This window comes from Myiozetetes cayanensis, unplaced genomic scaffold (assembly GCF_022539395.1).
Source record: "Myiozetetes cayanensis isolate MyiCay16 unplaced genomic scaffold, myiCay2020 scf12, whole genome shotgun sequence".
NCBI classification, from domain to species: Eukaryota; Metazoa; Chordata; class Aves; order Passeriformes; family Tyrannidae; genus Myiozetetes; species Myiozetetes cayanensis.
In genome coordinates, this window is record NW_026086826.1 from 2,802,142 (window position 1) to 2,826,594 (window position 24,453).

Below are 24,453 nucleotides of genomic sequence, written 5' to 3' on the forward strand. Positions count from 1 at the left end.
TGCAAAGGGCAGGCTCCAGCTGCCACTCATAAAACAGCTAAACATGAGTTACACACAGTTCTGTGCAAACCATTTAATGCGTTCACACACCACACGCTTACGTTAAAAACAATCCTTCGACAAAACAGTAAGAAGAAATTAGTGATAAGGCACTAGTTTCCACTGACTCTTTTCCACGCCACCTGGAAGCATCCAGCTTGCTCCAGGGTTAGCTGCTTGATGACAGCAGAAGCACAATTTGCAACACCCAGACACACAAGAACCCCAGCGGGAAGCACAGTCCTCTTAGCGCGCTCGGTTCTTCATTTTCTGCCTTGCTCTCTTTCCAGGTCTCTTCTGCAACAAACAGACAGAGTCAGATCTTTATTTTCATGTTCTTAATATGTGTTCTATTTCTATAGCTTGCGGAGGGTATTTGGCAGTACATGTGGAGAGGGAGGTTTTGGCACATGGGTAGCAAGTAGTGTTAACTCCCCTGTTTATTTCCCTGCTAATACCAAACCACTGTTCTCAGCTCTGTCAGCAACCCAATTATGCTCAGCTCCCAAAGACAGGCATTAACACTTCCTGATGCTGGAGGCACCCATCATGTACTCAGCTCTCCCTCCCAGATGAGGGCTGGCTTCTCAGCCAACCACAAGCATTTGCATACAACATTTTACTTACATTGAGGGCTTTTTTCCCTCCTTTTCTTGCTTTTCCTGGGCCTTTGCTGTGAGCCACTTTTGACTGGAAGCTGGATACATCATTGAAACTTTCCTTTGTGTTCCACTTTGAGCCCTTCTTCTTCCCACCAAAACCAAACTTCTGATTTTTGTATCTTCTTTTGGCATTTGGTCTGAAAAACAACCAAACAGCATCACTGCTTACATTCCTTTCCTCAGGAAGCTCTCAAGGCACATGTATGTGCTGATGGGCTCCCAACAGCCATCATAAACCTTTTCCCCCATAATAAAGATGTAGAAATTAGCACATTTCAGTCTCTGTGCCATTCTGGCCAGTTTTCTTTCTCTCTAAGAACAGAAAGCCACCTTGGACTTATTTAACAAACACTCATCAGGACAGCTTTCACGTTCCCAAAATTATCCCCTAAAAAGACAGAGAAGAATCAGACATTCTGTGTTTAAATATCTTTCATCTGCAGCCTCACCCTTTCTTTGTCCGTTGACTTGCACTGCCTTTTTTATTGCCCTGAGACGATGTCTGGTCATCATCTAGAAAGTCCAGCTTGTCAGACAGACCTGCAAGAGCGAAGACATCACAGCTCAGAAAAAACAAAGTCTAAGCAAGTAATAGCAACAAGTCACCCTCACTGAAGAACAGCTACTTGGGAGGCTTTGCACTGGCACTGGCACATGGTTCTTTTTGCACAGCAGCCTCCCAGGCTCAAGGCCCAGAACTACAGGTGTAGTGACCACCCATCACACTGTCTTACGTTGCTCCACACCACTGCTGGCATCACACATTTGCTCTCTTCGTCAAGTTGACTTTACCTTTCTGGTATTTCTTGACTGCATTCAACATATTTTTTTTCTCCTTCTGTCTCCTCTGCAGAATCTCAGTTTGCACCTGTGATCAGAAGCAGAATGTTAGTGTTGTTCTTTGCAGTATCCTATACTTTTTTTTTAAGCTATTTTTTAAGGTATCCTATCTTTAGCTCTGTTTTCCTTCAGAGCAGCTAGACAGAAGACTAGCCAAATTCTATATATTTTAGCCAGGCTCTGGTGGTCTCACTTTCCAAGCTGCTCACTCAGGCTCTACATTCTTGTCACAGATTGTAGCTCCCTTTTGTAGTTCCTCACCTTCTTGCCGTATTTTCTCATTGCACGGAGCTGTTTCGCTTTCTCAGACCTTTCCATTGCTTCCTGTTTACTCTTAAGCTTCTGTCGAATCTTATTAGGGAATAGAAAAAACAAAATTTATGAGTAACACAAAAGAAAATAAGAGAATTTTACGACTGCTTAGCAGTCCTTAAGTCAGTATTTGTGAACTATATATGAGTGTAAAAAAGAAAACACCTCTCAATCAGATCATGCTTATAAGGCACAATGTCCTTTCAGATCAAGGCTAAACCAGTTATTACAGAAACTCCTGAACTGATCTGCAGCCAAAACCTAGTTATAAAGACAGTACTCAGAGACAAGACAAAGCCTTATAATGGGCTCTAATGGAACCGAGATTATCTTGTCAGTCCATTTGGGTGCATGAAGAAGACTTGATAGTTTCTGCCTTGTCATTACTAAAAATAAAGCACTGAAGAAGAGCCAATAATCCTGCGCCACAGAAAACATCTTTTCCATTCCCTCCTTGGTCACATTTTTATAAGGATGCCACATTACAAAGGATTACAAGGATTTCAACACAGATCTTCTGGATTTAGTCTATGACTCCACTAGGAAATAAAAGCTCTGCTCTTTAGACAAAGTCAGCAAAAGAAAGGAACAGTAATGTGCAGAATTGACTTAAGCCTTAGCACAAACTACTTACTACTCTTTATCTTCTCCAGAAAGGTTCTATCAAACACCAAAATAAGTCATATGTGAATCTCCAAATTAGACTCACCTTTTTTTAACTTATACAATGTAGTCTTTTTTCCAAATCTAAACCAAAAAATAGAGTTCCATTTGGAGCAAAGACTACAGTAAAACCCAAGTTCATCAGAGTCTTATTTCCTACACAAATCTGACTTTCTATCCAAGACAGACTCATTCAATAACAGGCAGTCTAAAACCACTGAGAAACAGAACACACTGACTATAAACAAAGGGTGATAAATAGAAAAAAAAGGATCGTGTAAAAGACACAGTCAAGTGCAAGTTTTACGATAAAGAGCAAAAACACAGCCAACTTTACAACCACTCACACTGAGAAAAATTCTCCATTTTTAATATTAAACACATGCAGGACAAAGTATAAATAGTGCTTTTCTACTTCCTGTTCTAACCTGTTACAGAAATGCCCACACTGCACTGAAACACCTGAACAGAAAGAAATCGCCTGTCAGGAATGAAATTTCGAACACCCTAACACAGGGATAAAACCAACACATCACACAAGAAAGAAAGAAAGAAAGACACTCATTGCACATACCTTCTGCATCTGTTGGTCCGATTTGGCCATCTCTGCAAAGTAATCGTCCGGCCTCCTGGTGGGAACCTGGAGCTTCCGCAGCCTAGGAAGGGCGTCCAGGACAGCTGCCTGAGCCTGCCGGTAGCTGGGAGAGAGCACAGCACCACCTCTGTCACTGCACCAGCTCTAGAATCATATCAACACTCTGTGCACAGACAGCGCTACTGAAAGCAGCATGCATTTATTGCCAGTTACAGTTTAATATGTTGGAACACAAAAGGCAAAGCAAAACAAGGGAACTGTAAGATCACCAAAACAAACCCACATGGAAAAATCAATATCTTGTATTACAGCCTTAGTGCTGACACCAAGGCACTTTTAAAATATGCTTTTCGGCAAAGGATGGAATTCTGCTGGGAGGAGGGAAATTATGTGTCTTCAGTTACAAGGCAAATGAAATATACTAGCACTAATTTGCAATTATTTTGAAAAACATTCAGAGCCATCAAATCCTAAATAACATGGCCCAAGAGTGCCAGCGACAGGCACCCTGCAGCACACGGGTGAAACACAACTACAACCACGCAGCAGCATGCCGAGACCCTACGTGAAACCTCTTTTCCGGCACTTACAAGCTCATCTCTCTCTGGAAATCGTTCTCGGGGTCAACAGCATCTGTGCTAGAAGCGCTCTGGGCGACGGGGTCCGCGACGGGGCCCAGAGTCACGTCCAGCCTTTCCACCCACGCGAGCTGCTTCCCGAACTCGGCCAGGCACTGCTTCAGGCCGTCCTGCGAGAGAGGCACAGCTCGGCACGGCCCCGCACGGCTCAGGCTCCCGGGACAGCCCCCCCCGGCCCGCGGCCCCGCTCACCGTGTCGTTGCGCCGCTTCGGCCGCTCCTCCAGCACCACGTTGAGCCCCGGCTTCAGCTGCCCCTTGGCGAACGCCTCCTGGAGCTGTGAGACGGGCACGGTCAGGCCGCGGCTGCCGCGGGAGGGAGGCCCCGCCGCCCGCCCCTCCCCGAGCCCGCTCTCACCTCCGAGTCCGAGAGCGAGGAGTCCTCGGAGTCCGACCCGGAGTCCGACCCGGAGTCCGACAGGGACCCTCTCCGCGCCATCGCCGCCATCGCCGCCGCCGAGCGCCCGCCCCTTCCTCCCGCGTGGCCGCCGCTTCCGCGCCCGGTCGCCAGGGCGACGGCTCGGCGGGGCCATGGCGGCGGCCGCGCTGCCCGTGGCCGTGTTCGGCTGCCGGCCGCGGGTGGCCGGCGGCGTCTGCTTCCTGGAGGAGCGGGTGGTGCTGCACGCGGCCGGGGCGGGCTGCCTGCGGCTGCACCTCGAGCACAAGTGGCACAACTTCATCCCAGGTGGCACCGAAACCCCCGCTCCCGCCGACCCCGGTACCCCCAGCTCCCCAGTCCCCCCGCGGCCCGCCCTGACCGCTCCGCTCCCCGCAGGCACCGAGAAGAGCCGGGGCGTGCAGGCGCTGGCCGTCAGCCCCGACCGGCGGTTCCTGGCGGTGTCGGAGGCGGCGGGGGAGCAGCCGGTGCTGGCGGTGTACGAGCTGTCGGCGGAGCGGGCGCGGCGCCGCGGGGCGCTGGCGGCCGCCGAGCTGCCGGCGCGGCAGGCGGTGTCCCTCGCCTTCTCCCCCGACGGACGGTACCTGGCGGCCGCCACGGCCATGCCCGAGGGGCTCCTCACCTGCTGGCTCTGGGAGAAGCAGCAGCTGGAGGCGGCGGTCCGCCTGCTGGCCCCGGGCAGCGGCCCCTGCCAGGTACCCGAGCTGGGACAGCCCCTCTGCGTGCGGCTCGTTTGTAACGCTCCCGTTCGCGGCTGACTGGTTCTTTGGGACAGCACTGAACCTTTCGAAAAGGTGGATAAAAAGATCGAACTTTAGTTCAACAAGCACCGGGTCCCAGGTAGCACACATGTTCATCCTTCGGGATATGTGCCCGGCACGTTTTCCTGTGGCCACATGGCTTGTGTCAGGGGCAAGAGGAGGAGAGGGCTCCACATTGTCCACATTGTAGATTTCATACAGTTTCTGTGACCTTTCTTGACATCTGCTGTCGGCCTCCCTCAGCAATAGGACACTGGGCTAAATAAAGTCTTGCTTTGACCTATAATGGACATTCTCATGTCTGTATGTGTTGTATCACATGAGATTCTCTTACATCACATCAGGTCTATGTCATGAGGCCATCACAGCTGGCCAGTGTGTGTGCAATGTGTCCCTTGCATCCCTATACTAAATATACAAAATATACTGGCTGTGCTCAGTAATAGTAACACACTTCTTGAAAGCTCTTGGCATGCTCCTGCACCTTTTCCTTCCTGCAGTCTTCTGTGTGCAGATCAGAGGAGAAGAGTGGCTAGGAGCAGGCTGACGGCACTCAAACGAATCCTGCATCCCTGCTTTGAGTGCCCTTTTTTTAGAATATTTCTTGTAGGGAGGTAAGATGCTTTCAGTACATGGGTTGGTTGGACTCTAGCTGCCATTTCTTCTCAGGAACAGCTACAAGCAGAGGTTGGGTGAACTACTGAATTCATGAGCTCAAGTCCTAAAGAGGGCAGAGTGACTGTAAAGATTCCCCCTGTCTAAAGTCCTACTAAAGCTCCATTAAGCTACATCCTGCTCCATTGTACCACTCATAAAAAATGAGTTCTAACCACCCCCGCTATCCCTCATGGTGGGTATTGAGATGGCTATTCCATCATTATCACAAATAAACACCTGATTATGTGGATTCATATGCATAATGCTTGCCTGAAATACAGAAGTTATTCCTGGCCTTTTAGAACAAATGGTCACACTTTTCAGGAAGCTTGCTACTGGAAAAACTTGCTAATCAGCAATAAAGAGGTATTTTGGCCTTAACTTTGTAATTTGCTTTTGAAGGGCAGAGACAACTTTCTTGATACACAGTTTTGAAAGGGGCAAAACTGCAATATGTAGTTATGATGGTTAATTCTTAGTCTCTTCTGTATTCCTGTATGTTTCTATGAACTGTCTTCCCTTGTTTGTTTTCCTTTACCTGGTATTGAAAGTCTTCAGAACAGATGTAATATTTGCTTGTTTGTGAACATAGTTGTAAATAATGCTTTCCCTCTTTTGTTCCATAGGTGAGCTTTAGTCCTCAAGACAGCACCCAGGTTTGTATCACTGGAAATGGCTTTTTTAAACTTTTTAAGTACAGTGAAGGAAATCTGAAGCAGATGAACTTGCAAAAGGGAGAGCCAGAAAACTACTTGTGCCATGCCTGGCTGTCCGAGGAGAAAGTCGTATGTGGCACTGACACAGGCAAGCTTAGCGTGTTTGAAACTGGAGAGCTGCACTGGGAGACAAATTTGGAGTACAGAAAACCACCCAGGGAACTAGAAGAAGATACAGCAACAAAAGAATATGAGAGGTAAATCTGTTAAATATTATTACAATTAGTTTCATGCTTGTGCATGCAGATTAGTTGCAGGCCATTAAGTGATTTCCTTCCTGTCCAGCTTATGATTTTGATTGCTGCTGATTAAAATTTTTTGATTTGTCTTTTTATTCTTAAGTCTTTATGCATTTCCTGCTTGCAGCTCTCTTGATGTTTCTTGTGGACTGGCCTCTGAAAATACTGGCACACAACATAATTCTTTGCCTCAAATATCTGCAGTTGCAGCGTATTCCAAAGGCTTTGCATGTTCTCCTAGCCCAGGAGTTGTTCTTCTGTTTGAGAAGAGCAAGGGAAACGAAGTCTATGAGGAGAGTCAAGAAATCTGGGTAAGGAGAAAAAAGCTCTTCTAAGCAATTATGCAGCAGAGGCCTGTTTAGAGCACTGTGGGTGCTTCTGATTCAGTTACTAATAATAATTTTTAGCACATCTCTAAATTGCATTGTGAGCATTAGCTAACTGTGCTGATGATGTTGAAAGGAAGGGAGTTGCCAAAGGTCACTTGTCCTCTTGTCCTCTATTCCCTGCCTTGCAGTAGTTACATGTTATTAAATATCCAAGTTGTCTTGCTGCTATTGTGTATATCCTTATTAAAGTAACATTTCACCAAATGTTTGTGTGTGTGTGCATGCCTTCTACCCAAACACGGAAACCTGGCATATCCCAGGGGATGCATTTTTTGTGCAGCTTCCTCAGGACCAGTTCAGAACTGAGCCAAGGATGTCAGACAGACAGGACATTACATGCATATGCTTCAGCCCCTCTGAGGAAACAATGGTCATTAGCACGAACAAAAATCAGCTATACATGTTTACTATGGTCTCCACCAAACTTATAAAGGTAAGTGCAATCCTATCACATTCCACAGCCATCATGTCCAGGAAGGGGTGTATTGTAATGTCACAGGCTATTCAGTGTTGCTTTCTGTGATGCATTCTCATAAAATCCTTCAAATAGCATCTGAACCCTTAGAGCTCACGATACGAAGTGCTCTGCGTGCTTCTCTGAGAGACACACAGCCGTGGGAACCTCATGTTACTCTAAAATAATAGTTGTTGAAGTCCTAGTTAGAAGTGAAACCTCTTTATGAAGGAAAAACATAATGAAAAGCCTTCCCTACTCTGAAGGAATTAAATAATACAAGGACGGGAGATAAATGTATTAACATGAATTAGATTTACCTGGAGATAAACACCTAACCTGTGCACAGGAACATGGAAAGTCCTTTACAGGAAGTGGGGCTGTAGTGAGGGGTCCTGTTTCCCCAGGCAGCCTAAAATTTTATTGGTGCTTCACTTCCAGCATGTGGTAGCTAAACATCCTGGTTAAGTTGCTTATCACTCAGCACTTGATTTTTTAAGTATCGACAGGAACAGGAGGTATTAACTGAATTCTTGTAGTGTTATAACCCACTCCAAAAGGGGAGGGTAACCCAGGTTCTTGTTAATAGATTCCTTGGGGCAGATTAGAGTAAAATAAGAGTGATGATTGGTGTTTGTAAATATATATATACGTAGGGTTTATTTTAGAACAATTTGGTTTCAAAGGAAAACAGGTATGTAGCCATTTTGGTTGTTATCATCTATAGTAATATAGCAATATAAAAACATAAAAATAACACTTGAAAAAAATGTATAAGGAAAAGAAAGAAAGGATAAAAGTTGAAAGATATATGGTCACCACACATTGGATCCAGGAATGAAACTGTTATGTTCAGACCAGCATGGCGAAAGGATTAAGTAGTTTCCTCAATTCTATTCTGCTACTGTATGCAAAGACCCATGATAGATTTCTTATCTGACTTACTGCCTGCAATGAAATACCTGTGATTTTGTAATGTTCTCATTCCTTCTCAGGAGAAGATATCTTATTTTGCATATCTGAATTTCCCGTTGCATTCCGATTCCATCACTGGTCTGGACATGTGTATTTGGAAACCCATTCTTGCTACCTGTTCCCTGGATAGATCTGTCCGCATCTGGAATTACAAGACGAAGTAAAGAGTTATTTGTCTTTGTTATTACCTCTTGCTTTTTTGTATATTTTATTTAGCAGGCAACCTCATATGAATGAGAGTGTTGTTCTGGTGACATTCTTGTGTGGTGTGGGAGGTAAATGGTCTTGATTTGTGGAGTGTGAATATGCAGAGCCTTTAAAATCAGTGCCGAAAGAATCCATTTTCTATTAAGGTAGTTTTTATGTCAGACTTCTCATGTATTGGGAAAAAAAAATATCTTCAGGAAAGTTTCATTCAGCTTTGTCTTCCAGTACTGTTGTCCCATCTCCTGCTTCTTAACCACAGTTCTCAAACATAATGACTCCAGCTTTTAAGGTTCTGCAGAGGGAGAGAGGGGAAAAACCCAAATCTCAGGAGGCGTTTTTGTAGCTTTGCAATCAGTGATTCATTTACCTTCTTCATTATATTCCGGTATACAAGGATTTGCTCTCGCAGCCTCCACACCTAATCTGTGAACCAGAAAGTCAAATTTGCCTTTGTTTCCTGTAACATTTATGTGACCATTACTTAAGTGAATAACATGTTTCCTCAAGGACAAGGCAGAGTCAGATTGTAGCTGCAGTGTCCTTCCAGGGCCAGATAATGTCCTGTCAGGCATGCACAGGGAGTTTGTAATATTCCATACTGCACAATGGTTTTCTCTTTCAGCACTTTGGAGCTGTGTAAGGAGTACCAGGAGGAAGCATACACAGTATCACTCCATCCCACTGGCCTTTTCTGTTTGGTTGGGTTTTCTGACAAACTACGGTTTATAAGCCTGCTGTACGAGGACATGCATGTTTTCAAGGAGTTTGCCGTGAAAAAGTGCAGAGAGGTGAGGAATGATGCCAAAATGAAACTGGGGACTTACAGGGAGCAGAGTGGCGAAGAACGTGGCAGAACACAGAAACTTCTCCAATACATCCTAGTAGGATTTAGGATGTCAAAGCACAGAGAAATGGATTCTGACTATTGGAAAACAAGCCCAGAGGCTGATACGTAACTGTTGACCTGGGAGGCAGCAGAAGGGGTAATTTGCTCAGAAATACTCAAGGACAGAATTTTCCAGGGGAAAGCACCGATTAAGAAAGCAGTAAGAGGCTAACGATGAAGTTTTCTTTTTGTGTAACAGTTTGATATTAGACAATGTCATTTAAATTCAATGCATGAATGTTTTTATCCACTCCATCTACGGTAATGGGTGGTTGTGTTCTTTTTGTAGTGCTCATTCAGTAATGGAGGCCACCTTTTTGCTGCAGTTAATGGAAATGTGATTCAAATTTATTCCAGCATCACCTTTGACAACGTTAGTAATCTGAAAGGACATAGTGGGAAGGTTAGTAAACAAATCCTATGCAATACAACTCATTAACGTATTAACTAGTTGATAAGATGCATTTTGAAGAGGTGAAGTACAATTTTGGATCTGAAAGGTCCCCAAAATTGAATATAGACATACAAAACTCAGTTTTCTTTGGTCAGAAGGCAAAGTGTACAAGACCTAGACACATCTAAAAAATCTGTCCTTAAATTGAAGATGAATGATTGGCAGGGAGCAAAACCAGGAAAAAATCCAGTAATAAATTATAAAAACCCCGTACTACTCAGTATTAAAATGAACTTTTTCCTGACAGTGTGTTCATAAAGTAGTTCTTACTGACCTTGTGAGGGGTTTTTAACGCTAAAATAGAATTGGCTGAAAAACATCTAGGGGTTTTTAAGTAAGACTTTGATGTGTGATTCCAAAGTTGTCATGGATTTACCAGTAAAATGACTCCATGCTGTATGTCTACAACCTACACATCAGGCTCCTTGGTGTGTTTTGCCTTTGCCAGATCCATGCAATTAAGTGGAGCGCAGATGACGCTAAATTTGTCTCCTGTGACACACACGGTGCTGTGTATGAGTGGAACTTGATGACAGGTGAAAGGGAGTCCGAGTGTGTGCTCAAGACCTGCATCTACAGCAGCATTTCCCTGTCTTCTGATGCCAAAATTATCTTTGCCGTTGGGTCTGACCAAACTCTCAAAGAAATCTCAGAGTCTTCGGTGAGCAACAAGCACTCTGGGGTTTTGCTAAATCCTCTGGGGAGAAACATCTGAAACGTCGGCTTGAAATTTTAATACTGCATTTCTATAATGAATATAGAGATTGTATATCTAAATATCTGAAAATAAATTTCAAAAAATCTATAAAGTTTAATGCTAATTACTGTTCATGGCTTTACTCCCATAGGCATGTAGATTCTTTAAACTGCATTATTTGCTGCAGGCAGGGGGTGACAATCGGTCATGCAATAGGTAATCAAATACTTAATGTATTGTGAGGGGTTTGTGTGGTGGTTTGTGTTGTTGGTTGGTTTTTTTTTTTTAGATCCAGCATGAAGTGCCTGCCTATGGTGTTGTTTATACTGCTGTAGCTGTTTCCCATTCCGGGCACATGATATATGTTGGTACCTCCCTGGGGACAATCCGAGCTATGAAGTACCCACTCACCCTGAAGAGGGATTTCAATGAGTATCAGGCCCATGCAGGTGCTGTTACAAAGGTAACATAAAGTCCTTTTTCTTTTCCCTGTGATGCCAGGAAGATAATTTGGTCATAGAATCACTTAGGTTGGAAAAAAACTTTAAGATCATGGAGCCCGACCGTTCCCACAGCAGTGCCAAGTCCACTCTAAACCCTGTCCCTAAGAGCCACATCTACATGTCTCTTAAATACCTCCAGAGATGGGGACTCCATCATTTCCCTGGGCATCCTGTTGCAATGCTTGTTAAAACTGGTCATAATTTTGGCATTTTAAGTATCTCTGTCAGCTACAGCACCTTGAGTTATAGCTGCACGGTCCAACACTGGAATATGAACTTCAGTTATTGGAAGTCTACTTTCACCTCACTGATGAGCTGTATCAGCTCCCAAGTACTTTATGCCAGGCCGAGCGGCCACAGGAGGTCTGGAGGAGGTGACAGCAGTTATTACTAGATAGTTCTAGAGCTTAGTTACAGTTTCAAAAGGAAACATTTAGCCATCTGTTGCTCAAACAATTTCTCAAAAACACTAGAGACCTTTGGAATTGTCATATCATTTACCTGTCTGTTCTATAATTGTCTAGAAGGTCTTTCCTGTTCCAGTTTTTTTTTTTTTTTAAATCTTCTTACAGCTTTGAGGGCAGAAGCAGATCCAGTGTCTACACATGTTCCTCTTATCTTTCCCTTCCCCTGTTGTTTCGACCAGGGTGGAACAGGAGTAAAGGACATAATCAAAATGTTGGTAGTGGGGCCATGTTATTATTTCTACAGTTGACTTTCTGTGATAGATATTAAGGGAGCACGTGGGTTGGAAGAAAAATTTGCTTAAAAATAAAACTTTGTCTCAATTCTTCCTTGTCTCTTCTATTATTTTGTTGTCTCTTCCTTCTAAGATGTCAGTCACAAGTGATGACCAATTTCTACTGACTGCTTCAGAGGATGGCTGTATATTTATCTGGAAAGTGTTTGATAAAGAAGGTGGGGGACTGAAAGGGGAAGCAGAAGTTGAGTATGCTGAGGAAGTGCTGATCATGAGATCAGATATAGAAGAGAAGGTAGGAGGAGCAACTTGTGAACATAAACCACGGGAATCACAGTGTACAGCTTATGAATTACATTTGCAAGATGTTTTTGACTAGCTGTTTCTATATGGCTTGTATGGCTTTCATCATAAAAAGAGGTTACAGCAAGTAGTTGCAGCTGCTTGTCAATCTGCAAACAGCATTGAACAAACAGGGATTGTGGAGAAGGGTTTAGACTTTTCTCTAATACTTTCACCAGTCTCTTGAAAACACTTTTAATGGAGCAGAGAAGTCAGAAGATGGGTTTCTAGAAACCATCTTGTAAGATAACAAAGGAGTCTTACTTCTAGAACTTCTGAAGATTCTCTGTAAAGGCTGTCATTCCTAAATACGTGCATGTAATAAAAAACCTTTGATAAGCTGCTGCTAATGGCAAAAATATTCTCTCTGTTAAAATTGTCTTCTCATCCATGTCCTAACAGAGTCAGGCAATACTAGACCTGCAGATCTGTGTGAAAGATCTACAGACAGAAAGTGATTATGAGCTACGTCTCAAGGACCTCTACTGTACTGGAAAAATAAAGGCACTGGAAGAGAATTTCACTCAGGAAATAGACTCCCTTAAAGCCAAACACCAGGTATGATTCATATTGCAGAACCAAACACCAAGAAATCCTTCACTGAAGAGTTGAATTCAAGCTTGTATTACATATGTGTGAATGCCACAAAGCATCTGGAAAATGAATCGTTCCTTTCCAATAAAGGTGTTCTTGATAATGGCAACACATGAAGCTACCTTTGAGTCAAATATCTTATAGGAACAAGGGGATGCAAGAGTTCTCCTAGGTAGCCTGTAATATCTTCACATAAAACCAGCACAATAAAATGCTGCCTGAGACCAAGGATCAGTAGTAGAAATGGGACCATGCCCTAAAAGCTTCTTCACATACAAGGTTGCAGCTGCTGCAGGATCTAACAATTATTCTTCTCAATGCTGCCTTTTTTTGTTCTGTCTGCTTAAAATTTTTAAGAACATCTGCTGAGGTGTCTAATATGGGGTTTTTTTGAAAATGAAAGTAAAAATATATTCCCTGGATTTCTTCTGTTCATGTGCTTATTGATTTCTCTTGTGGTCATGAAGCAGCACATCCCTGAAAGGCAAAGGCTATTACAATTCCTCACAGTGTCTTATTTATCTGTGTCTGGTAATTCTATTCTGTCCATCTGGATTTCTGACCTGTAATTTGCTATATTTCTGGACTTTTTTTTTTTTTTTAGATTTAGAAGGCAAGTGACCCAGTAGCAATTTCTCTGACAGTAAGAGAGCTTGAAGTAAGAGATTACATATCACATGATTCAATTCTGTCAACCTCATGTTCTTTTTGAGCCTTTGGGTGAATATTGTCCTGTTCTGGTGATTTGTTACTGCATATTTTGTTGAGTTGAACATAGTCCCTTCAAGCAGTATTTCCACATAATTCACATAAAGAATTCCAGTATGAAAGCTTGCCAAGTTCCTTGCTAGTTTTGGTATTTTGCAGGCTTGTATTTTCAAGTGCTCCTTTTATACCTTTCTTGACTTTTGGTCCTAAAAGTGTTCTAGTAGGTTTTTTAATTTTTATTTTTTGAGGAAGTTTAATTATTCATTTTAATGTTCTCTTTAAGTAGTTTCTTAAGTAGTTCTTAACACACATATCCATATGTGTTAAGACTGAATTCAGTGACAGCTTTGGACAGGCTTGGGACTAACCTTTCTAGCTGTTGTATCCATCAGACAAATAGAATATTTCTGCTTATGCAAGACCCACGCAGTTCTTATGAAAAGAAAGTGAAAAAATTGTTCCTACGGTACAATTCCTAGCTTTTCTTGGAAATTTGTCACCTATTTTCTTGCTCCAGTTCTTTGTTCTTTTTTAGAAGATTAAATCATTTCTAGTGGTAGTCAGACATTTCAAGTAAATGGCAATCAAAACTGGCTCTTGCTTAGGTTTATGTCAGACTGTGCAAATGTCAGTGTTTTAGGGCCTCGGGCTTGCTTCAAGTGAGAGAGGAAGCAGCTTGAACTTTAATATCTGGACCACAATTTATGGAACTGCAACTTCTCCTCAAGCAGGAACACATAAATGAATAGAGGCTTTTGTAGCTCATAAAATTCTCTTGTTAGATTAGAATTTTACAGTACATATATTATATTTGCTACTTTCCCTTAGTTTTCCATAATTTTGTGATTTGTCATAACAAACTGATCTCTGATAAAACTTATTAGTAACACACATGGCATCTGAATTTTGGTGAGAGGCTTCAAAGACAGTTCTGTTGTTGTGTATGTATTCCCAGCCATGGGGCAAGAGCACAAACAATTTTGACATTGCTATGCCTAGTTTCAAATGAAAATGTCTTTTTCTTATTTTTCCCCCTCCAGATTTTACAGGAAGAGAAAGAAAAACAGGAGCTACAATACCAGTGTGAACTGTCTGAGCTGATGAAAAAACAGGCCAGGGAGGTGCAACGGCTAGGTTAGACTATAACAATTAGTGTTTGCAATTAGAAACTGGAGGAAATGCTTTGGATTGATAGCAAGTTATGCAGGGATGGATTACTAGAGTAGAAGTACAAGGAAAAATGCATATATGTCATTTAGGTATTGCACACCAAATGTTTGTCTAAACTGCACCACACCCATGCCCATGATGAGAAGATGCCCATGGGCCCTGTGTCTTAGAGGTTTGCTAATTTCTTCATTTATTTTATAGTGAAGTTGTACAGTTCAGCAAGGAGACTAATGTACAGTGTGCACAACATGGAAATACCGGGACTCCAGATTCGTAATCAAGATGAAAATGCTGCAAATTAGTACCAAAGAGCAAGTCCATCCATAAATGAGTCCATTGCCCACTCACTGTTGGTAACAGTTGAGCTTTTACAACTCTGCCATGATTGTCATCTCAAGGGAATGCCTAAATTAGTTGTCAGTTTTGTATGGCCACAGAGACTAAAGCCCATGTATATCTGATGAATAAAGTGATAAAGTGCTTCTACTGTAATTTATTGCAACCAGCTGCCAAAAAGACAGTAGAGAATAAGACAGTGCTGCCTGTAGAAAGATAGGACTCACCTCTCGTTTCTGTTAGTTTTATCCATTCCATATGTTTCCTGTTAACAGAATCTGAAAGTAATAAGAAACTCTTAATGGAAAATGAGAGATACGAGGAGCTGCAAGTGAAATCCCAGAAGATGCAGGAGGCATATGAGAGACAATTGAACAGTTTGGAGGAGAGCAAAAGCACGGCTGTGAAGGAGCTAACGGAGCATTATGAGGAAAAGCTTAAACAGAAAACAGTTCTGCTGCAAGAGGTAGGGAACTTGATTTGCAGTTTGATGTGTTGGCCCAGTTTATCTTCAGCTGTGATAAAATGTTCCCTAGGACTGGAGAGGTTGGCATCCTCCATGCAAATCCTAATCTGCCTGTAACTTTGGGAAAATATGTTGACAGGTAAAATAGTAATGGGGAAAACCCAGCTGAGATACCCAGTTTTCTGGGCTTCATACCTTGAGTAAGTAACCTGCTAAGATTAATAACTTTGGGCATTCTTAGCTAAATCCAAGAATTCCTGTTTATTTACGTGGCTTAGTTGATACATTTAATGTAATTGAAGAAAGAAAGATTCAATCATGTTCTAGTGAAGAGATAACATTTTGAAAATGGTGAATTACATTGCCGAGTCCTTGAGGTTCCTACCTGCATAATTAAGGGAACAAAGATAAATACCCTGAATACTTCAAAAACTCTTGCACACTGAGGTCAAAGACTTGGCTTGAAAAAAAAAGGCAGCCAGATAACTGATACTTACATATCTAGAGTCAATAAAGCCTTCTTGCAGCCCTGTGTTGCAATACCTATTTGAGAAGAATGTGGGAAGAGAGGCATGCAGAGACTGAGGAAAACAGAGTGGTTATTGGTTCTAAGGCATCAGAAACAGCAATTTTAAAACATCCTCTCAAATGTTACTTTCCTGTGATTTCTGCAGCCAGAACAAGTTTGCTGATCAGTATTTGGGCCAGGTTCCTAACCTGAAGCATTCAAGTCTTAGGAATAATTAAAGAAGAAATTTTAATGTGTATGTTATCAGTTTTAAAGTTACCTTAAATGATACTGCTACCATTGAAGAGGCCACTAAATATAGATCCTCCCAGGAGAAACAGAGTTACAAAGAACCTTTCATTGTTGTCTTACTGTTGTCTTCTCTAATGCTTGCTTTCCCTCACTGCAGGCAAAGGAGAATATGAGGAGGCAGCTTCAAGCACATGAGGAAAGGGAGAAAAAAATTTATGAAGATGGAGACCAAAAAATCTCAGAAATCAAAACCAAGTATGAGAAACAGCTCAAGGAAGAGAAGGAGTCCAACACGCAACTGAAAGGAGAAATAGGAGTCATGAATAAAAGGGTATCTTTTATTCTGTGGTGGGATCAGACCTGCACATGGAGACCTGTAACTGAGGATTGAATGTGATTAATGGCATGGCAACTCAGTCCATTAATTTGGTCTGTAAATATGTGGCATTTCATATGAGAACAGTAGCCCCTTCTTAGATCAGTTTGAATGTTTCAGATTATTTGGGCAGAGGAAGAAGCTGTGTGCTGATTGTATTGCTGATAGGATTACAGATATTTATTAGTTTTTATTAGTACACTTTTTCTTATCTACATAGTTTGAAATTATAAATGACATTGTTCATCCTATGATGGGAAAGAAATGAACCTGCTAATTTTTCTATCATCTAATATGTTACTTTGTTAGTAAAATACTTCTACTGCTTAATTCGATGCAATAAACACCGTGTTTTGAATGCATCATCATTTTTTATTGGTTTTAGCAGGATTTTTAAGGAGGCATAAAATCTTTTAGCTCTTTTATTGTCTGGGTATTGCATTTGCCTAAAGATGTTAGAGGGAAAATTTTTCTTTTTCACTTTCTTCAGTATCTATCTGATATCATGGTACTGTCTTTAGTTTCATTATCTTTTAGACAGCAGGAATTTCTCCATGGTTTGGCCCAGCACCATTCACTGGTTCTGACTTTCTGGGCTTTGCAGATCTTAGTCCTGGGGCAGGGAATTTGAGGGTACCCAAGAGGTGTGAACTAGGCACCCTCCCAGTCTACTTTTGACATCTTCAGAGATGTATAACAAATGCTGAGATTAAAAGAATTTCCCATGGATTGTGTGTTATTTTCAGCTGATGCTTGGGTATAATATCCATACCCTTCTTGTTTCTGGATGCAAATTCCTTGCTTCCCTGTAGTGCAGTGGTTAATCTATCAGAACATACATATAAATGATGTGATGCTCCTTCATCATATCTTAGTTTGATGTCCTTTATCCCACACTGTGTATAAGGTATCTTGGAGAACAGGATTGCTAAGGTGTGCATAGCTTTTGGAGACTGCTAAGTTCTTACTTGTTGGCCTCTCTAGTTGAACAGCCTGCAGAAAGAGCTCAAGGATCGAATTAGGGATATTGAGGAAATGAGACTGGAACAGCAGAAGCTGGAAAACGTCATTAGAGCACTGGAGAAGGACATCTCAGCACTGAAGACAGAGATTAAAGAGAGAAGTGACACCATCCTCGACAAGGTGAGAAACTGGACAATTGGCTGAGATCAAAATCACCTCCCTTAATACAATTTTAATAGTATTTGCTGTGATAACACCACATGACTGGAAACTCAGTTTTAGTTTAAAGAATTTGCAATCTCCAGTTTGGGATTTTAGTTTTTAGTTGACGTTCTAAGCTTTCCTTGAGGGGCTCAAGGTCAGGATGTTGACTTTCTCATCCTCTGTTCTGGGGTCTGTAGATGGCTCTGCATTATTTGCCCCCACCCCTCCCACCCAATCTGTAGATTTGCAACTGAAGTTCAGTTGCACAGATTTAGTCCAGTAGATCTGTGAGTGCTGGGTTTGCCTCTCCTGTATTTGTCCTAGGGATCTTTTTGAGAGTGCTGGGTCTGACTCAGGTCTCTGCACTGATTTCTTCCAGGAGAAGCATATATATGACCTAAAAATGAAAAATCAGGAACTGCAAAATTTCAAGTTTGTGCTGAGTTACAAAATAGAGGAGTTTAAGAAGCAAATAGAGTCACGTGAAAATGATATTAAAACAATGAAGGAACAGATCCAGGAGGTGAGTAACACTCTCATTTGGCCTCTGCTACTAAGCCCTTTGAATACAAAGGTGACCCAAGAAGTCCCATGAAAGATTCCACCCTGTTTGCTCCTTGGCTTCGTTCAAGGATACACAGCACTGATTCAGTATCTTTGCTGCTAATAAAAATATTTGCACACAACAGCTGCTATCATGTGCTACCAGTGATCAACGTAGTTATTTCCTGTTTCAGTATTTAATTCTAGATTTTGCTTAAAAATAGATCTTATCCATATGTGGTTGCCCTCCACATGCCCTATAGGGTTTGCAAGACAGTGCTTTTACTGATCTGGGGAAATGCTGTACAGTTAAATGCTGTAGTACCCTTATTTCTTTCTTCCTGTGTTTTTTACATATGTTACCCACAGCTTTTCAATTCATTTGTTTCTTTTCAGCATCAGGTTCTACTTATTGTTGCCCTCACTCTTTTCCAGTATTGACTCTTCATTTCTATCTCATCCATTTTTATTCAGATGGAACACTAAAGCTCCAGTTCCGCTCAAGGAAATGAAGGGGCATCACATAATTTAAATAAATGTAGCTCAAAAGGGAGCTGCACATTCAGTTTTGTGCTTTCTGTGTATTCTGACAGAGGGCAGTGTTGTTCCAAAATTGACGGGTTTCGTGTTGTAATTCAAACTGAAGGGGGAGCTGGTCCCTCAAGTCTGTATTTCCAGTCTCTGGCTTTCCTGTTTTGTGTTGTTTTTTCATGTCTCCTCTTAGCCCTGATTTCCTCCTCCTGCTTCCTTTCAGATGGAGGAGGAGCTGGAAGGATTCCACAAGGAGAGCACACAGCTGAAGCTGAACATCACACAACTGCAACAGAAACTAAAGGCATCTTATCGTGAGATGGACAAAGAGAGGCAGAAGGTATGGGGTATGACCACAGTGCAGCTCCTACAGAACATCTGTGGGAACAGAACACTGGTGAAGCATTAATTTGACAAACAGGTACTTCAGGGGTACTGTGTCCAAGGACCAAGAGAGTCTCTGGTCAGTGGGGATAAAGAAAACTTCCAAGCCTGCATCCAGGTTAGAGAGTTGATACTGGAAAAACAATCCAGTTAATTAAGTGTCAACACATATTCTCCTGGCTTTAACAGAACAGCGAGGCAAATGCTTAACTAATTACCTGCCCAAGCTTGAAATCTGGGGACACTTGGCCTAACCAGGAGCAGTATGTAGGATACCACCCAGGCATTGGAAGGATGATATAAAGGGTGGGGTCATTAATGGAGAAGTCAAGGACCCCTTGTTTGACAACAAGCACATCAGACATGAGGGAGGAAAAGGGACTGCTGGTGAAGGTGGAGGAGCTGGGCAGGCAGTGCAGGAGTGAGGAAGCAGGTCAAGGGACCAAGAGAGGATGAGAGGGCAATCTTGATGTGAAATCAGCGAGTTGTGCAAGTGTCTCATAAGTGTTTTGCCCCTTGCCTTCTCTTGATAACTGTTGGTGTGTTGTTTCTAAATAAGAATGTAGGGTGTTTGGGAAAGGACCCATAATAAACCACTGGTTTTCAGATGACATCTCTAGATGCTGGCACTTAGATTACCTAATGCAAGTATCTTATTATAACTGCTAAAATTTATCACTGCTATTCAACATGTAGTGCTCACATCCCCAGTGGGTTTTGAAATTATTTATTTCTTTTATAAATAAAGTGGAAGTAAAATACATGAGAGTTTTCACCAGTTCCCCTAGACTTTCTAAAATTGCACATTGATGGAGTGTTCTGATGAGCCAAGTAAAAATGTGACCACCTCATTCTTGCAGAAGCAAGACATGGAAACCGTCATCAAACGGTTTAAAGCAGATCTCCACAGCTGTGTGGGCTTCATTCAGGATTCCAGAAAAATGAAAGATGGTATCCGTGAACTCTACACCAAGTATGTGCAGCAATCAGACGTGGTGAGTCAGGACCTCTGCCTTCTCCTTGCAGGTGAATTTTGTCTGGTAGTGTAATTACTGAGGCAAAATGCTGTGCCCTCTCAGGTGGAGGCCGAAGAAGTAGACACAGATTTGCAGAAGCAGTTCATGAAACAGCAAGAGTATCATGAGAGGAGTTTGGCAGTTTTAAAAAAGAAGGTGATGAAGGATCAGGAAATGCACCAAGCTGCTTACATGCGCATCGTGCAGGTAATAAGCCTTTTCCTTGTGGTATGGAGGGGTAACAGAGGAAGTGGCTGCACAAAAGACATTTCAGTAGCCTTACTGTTATGGTTTCTTAGGACTTTGAAACAATTCTGGTTGCCTTCCTCGCCAGAAATGTGTAAATTTTTCAAGTGCTTCCATTAAATATTCTGAACAAAAAGAGCATGACCTCCAAAGACAGAAATTGCTGCTGGTTTGTGGATACTTTTGTTTATCTCCCACTCCCTAATGTAAAAGGAGATAGGGAACCTCCTCTGCCTTGATATTTTTTAAGAAATTAATGTTCTTATTTTTTATTTCAAACAGTATTTATCATTGCCATCATAGTCAATTTGCCCCTGTCTGAATGTCAACCTGTACTTGCTATGTGGTCGTGTTTAGGAACTAATTTTGGAGGAAGAAAAGGAAAACAAGTTACTTTCCTTGGCCACATAGTCCCATGCCTACTGATCTGAATGCAGAAGAACTTCCTGGTTTTCACATCCAGGTTTTTCAAGGAAATTCAGAAATATGTGAGGAATATGCCTATTTGTACTAAGATCTCTTGCTCAGAATCCTTGTTCCTTACAGGGCAGGGTGAACTCGTGACTGCTGGGGTCAAAGATCCAGTTTGTTTTCATCTGGAGTGAGAGGATCTAAAGCCCCACACCACACATCCTAGGAGGACAGCTTTCCTAGTTTCTTCTTACCATGATCTCCTTCTGCTCAGTCAGCATTTCCTTTTCCCCTCACTAGCCCTTTCATCATTGTTACTTTATTATGCTTCCTCAGGATCATTAGAACTCAGCCCCCTCCTTAGTCATCTGTTCTTTGCTATTTATTCATAATTTGCTTCTTCAGGGCTAGACAGCAGTGATCTTCTTCCCTTCCCTATTTTAATTTCTTTACCCCTCTGTGAGTTAGATGTTTCCTTTGGCACAAAAGGAGATGGCTTCAGAAAATAACCTGAAGAATTTCCTTGCTGGAACAGGGTGACAGATGGTGTTCATAATGATAATACTTGATGTCTTGGATCAGTAAGCCTAACATGAAATGATGATTAAAACCAAATTAATAAAACATCTGGAAGATGAAGATATCAAAGATTCTAACCAGCCTGGTTTCTTCAAAGAAAAAGCAATTCTCTGAAGTCCAGTAGATTAATGAGGCTTTACAGCCAGGAGGAATTATCATGGTCTTCCAGTCCTTCACAGGGAGCTTTCAAGACTAGTTTAGACAAACTTCTGTCAGGACTTGCTTTGAAAAAGTAAATGACATCTTGACAATCTTCTAGCTCTGTATTTCTATTGTTCCTCAGTTGCTCTTACATTTTCAGAGTTATGCATTCCTCTTTGAGTGATTATTCATAGGTACATTCCACTAGTGACTGCTGCAGCAGATGATTAGTACTGTCAAGATAATTTTAATTATTCTTACCAATTGACAAGTTGCTTGTTGTACAACTATTAGTTTTCCCTCCAGCCTTCTGTATTTGTAATGGCTTCTCTGTCACTGGGATACATAAGAGCAGAGACACTGAATAATCCTGAAGCAGAGAAGGTTTCTTCAGTGTCAACCAGCAGCCTTTTAGCACCCAGCAAACCAAACTTATTGCTGCCAACCTGAACTCGAGTGCATCTATCTACAGATAGTTGCAGTAAGCTTTGTACCTTGTTGCTAACCACTTTCCAGTTGTGTGATGCCAATGTTTTTATAAGCATGCTGTAAGGAACTGAATCATATGCCTTGCATAATCTTTTATGGCAACATAATTATCAACCAAAATTATAATTAAACAAACAAACAAACAAAACTAAAAAAAAAACCACCAAGATTTGAAGACATCTTTTTCATGGAAAATTTCATTAACCCTTGTTCTTCTCTCCTGTTGTTTTAGTGGATTCCCTACAGCTTGGGACTGGTATTATGTGAGGTACCCAAAGCATGCCTTTTTGCCATTTATCTTTTTTAAATATTGACACTCATGATGAAATTCCAGGGGTTGGAGTGGTGCTGTCTTCCAAACTTCTAAAAAAAAAACAACACAGGTGGCTGAAATAGTTGATATTCCCAGTTCAAGTATGATGAACTGTTTAATATTTGCCTTAGTTGTTGAGGTGATAAGGTATTTCACTGTCTTTGTAAACAGAGGCAAATATACAATTCTACTTCTCTCAAATTCAAAAAAGAAATATTTAGTTAATGGTGCTCCTGTTTCATGAGCAGCAGTTTTATCATCCTTCACTAGTATTACCCCATCCTGAAGTCTTGCTAAAGTCTTTGAATCTGTTACAACAATGGGTGAAGTGCATTTACTGGTACTTTCATAGCTCCTTCAGCAAAATGCTTCATGGTAGGCTACTAAAAAAATTAGAGTACTGAATTTTTATGGGCTGAAAACTGACTTAAAAAAGAACAAAATACAAATACTTGGCTAACTTTTCCTCATGTTAGCAGTACATATCTCAAGTCTCCATGTACTTTATATATTCCTTAATAATTTGGAAGGGGTGTTGAAAAGTGATGCCTGCTCAGAACTAATGAAGAGGGCTTTGAATAACTGCGAGGAGATACAGATAATTTCAGTGAACAAATGCATGCTGACAAGTGAAAAGCAAAATAATACACACTGGAGGGAGAGATGGGAATTCTCCGCATTAATTCTGAATTAATTGGATCAATCTAGGAAGAGCCCTGAGCTTCCCTGTGGAATTGGCAAGGAAGATGATACCTTGGAGTGCAGCTGCAGTCAGAAAAGCAAAGCAAATATTAGTTTATTGAGCTAATGTGCTTTGAATACTGTCGTGTTCTGTGTCAAATCTACTGTGGCCTTACCTGCAATGTTGTGTGCTGCACTGACTGCCCTGCATCTTCTGCTGGTGATACCGATTCTGTCCTGTCCACTGTCCTTCTCAATGATATGAAGATACATATTGCCCAGCCAGATGGTACCTGTGCTTTTCCTTATACAGCATAATCTTTTTGCAGGAGAATGTGAGCCTGATTAAGGAAATCAATGACCTGAGGCAAGAACTGAAGGTGGCCAACACCCAGGTGCATGACCTCCGGGCAGCACTGAGATTAAACAAGAAAAAGAAAGCAATTCAAGACACAGGTGAATAGTGCTTCTTGTGTTTTCCACATTACAGAAGCCCTTTTTGTCCTTGACGAGCAATTCTGTTAGCTTGTCTGCCTGCTGGTACCTGTTATATTGTAAATGTGAATTGTATAAGCTGCTAAATACTGCAGAATCTTAATATTACTCTCACTGACTGCTTCAGCCCTGAAAGATGCCCTCCCTCGTTCATGCCAAAGAACTGCATGAGCTGGACCTTTGTTACTGTGCTATGTCCTCTCTGATTTTATCTTCTAGCTCCCTCCACTGAACTGCTGTCCGGCCCAGCTGTCCTGAGGTTGAATCCAGAGATGGAAAGTGAGAAAATCATAGAAATTCAGCAGCTAGAAATTCAATATCTGCGAGACCAAATCCAGGAGAAGGGGCAAGTCCTGAACTGTCCAAGTCCAGTCTCCTTTGGTCAGAAATCTTCCTGAGCTGAATCTGGAAAGAAGCTACAAGACACAGGAATACTGACCCGGTTCAAGGATGCCTTACATTATTATAACCTCCTGTCAAGATTAGAAATGCAACAGCATAGATTAGACTTTCATGATCCTATCCTCTACCACTAGAAGCATTTGTGTAATGCTCACTGCTCTGAACACTTCTACTTTCCTGGAATCTGCCCTTTCCATGAGACTTGGGAGCCAAGATAAAAAAATAAATGTGTGTTATTGCAAGACTAATCTTTGTGCCTTCATGCTAGGGCAGGTAGTCACCTTTCTCTTGATAGCTAATGTGTCCTAGTTGAGAAGAGCTAGTCAAACTCTGTAAGCCTTTTCTGCTAGAATTCTAATTTGGTGTCACTGTGCTGCAAAATTCAACATCAGCCTTTTGCTTTCCAGGAATGAACTGCCTGTGTCCATGCCAAGGACTGCTGCCCTTAAGACAGATGTCATTGTTATTCCAAGCAGGTATCCAGTCACAGACTAACAATCAGCTACCTGGTGAGGGCAACC

At 41.9% G+C, this 24,453-nt stretch overlaps 2 protein-coding genes across 2 annotated transcripts; one reads left to right on the top strand and one right to left on the bottom strand.

Moving 5' to 3' along the window:
- Positions 1-58: 58 nt before the first annotated feature.
- On the bottom strand, positions 59-4,210 carry EBNA1BP2 (EBNA1 binding protein 2). Its single transcript, XM_050307259.1, has 9 exons — positions 4,106-4,210; positions 3,942-4,025; positions 3,702-3,859; positions 3,091-3,214; positions 1,803-1,892; positions 1,494-1,569; positions 1,151-1,241; positions 667-838; positions 59-336 (listed from the first exon to the last, which is right to left on the bottom strand). Exons 1-9 carry the CDS (start codon positions 4,193-4,195, stop codon positions 286-288), a joined length of 936 nt encoding a protein of 311 aa, XP_050163216.1. The 5' UTR covers positions 4,196-4,210; the 3' UTR covers positions 59-285.
- A 68-nt stretch (positions 4,211-4,278) lies between these two features.
- CFAP57 (cilia and flagella associated protein 57) lies at positions 4,279-24,399 on the top strand. Its single transcript, XM_050307302.1, has 22 exons — positions 4,279-4,432; positions 4,523-4,839; positions 6,189-6,475; positions 6,645-6,828; positions 7,187-7,339; positions 8,356-8,495; positions 9,165-9,330; positions 9,718-9,831; positions 10,331-10,543; positions 10,869-11,042; positions 11,916-12,077; positions 12,527-12,682; positions 14,467-14,560; positions 15,208-15,398; positions 16,316-16,489; positions 17,519-17,677; positions 18,081-18,224; positions 18,999-19,115; positions 20,020-20,154; positions 20,239-20,382; positions 23,365-23,491; positions 23,750-24,399. The coding sequence occupies exons 1-22, from the start codon at positions 4,279-4,281 to the stop codon at positions 23,926-23,928; spliced, it is 3,684 nt and encodes a 1,227-aa protein (XP_050163259.1). The 3' UTR covers positions 23,929-24,399.
- Positions 24,400-24,453: the final 54 nt, after the last annotated feature.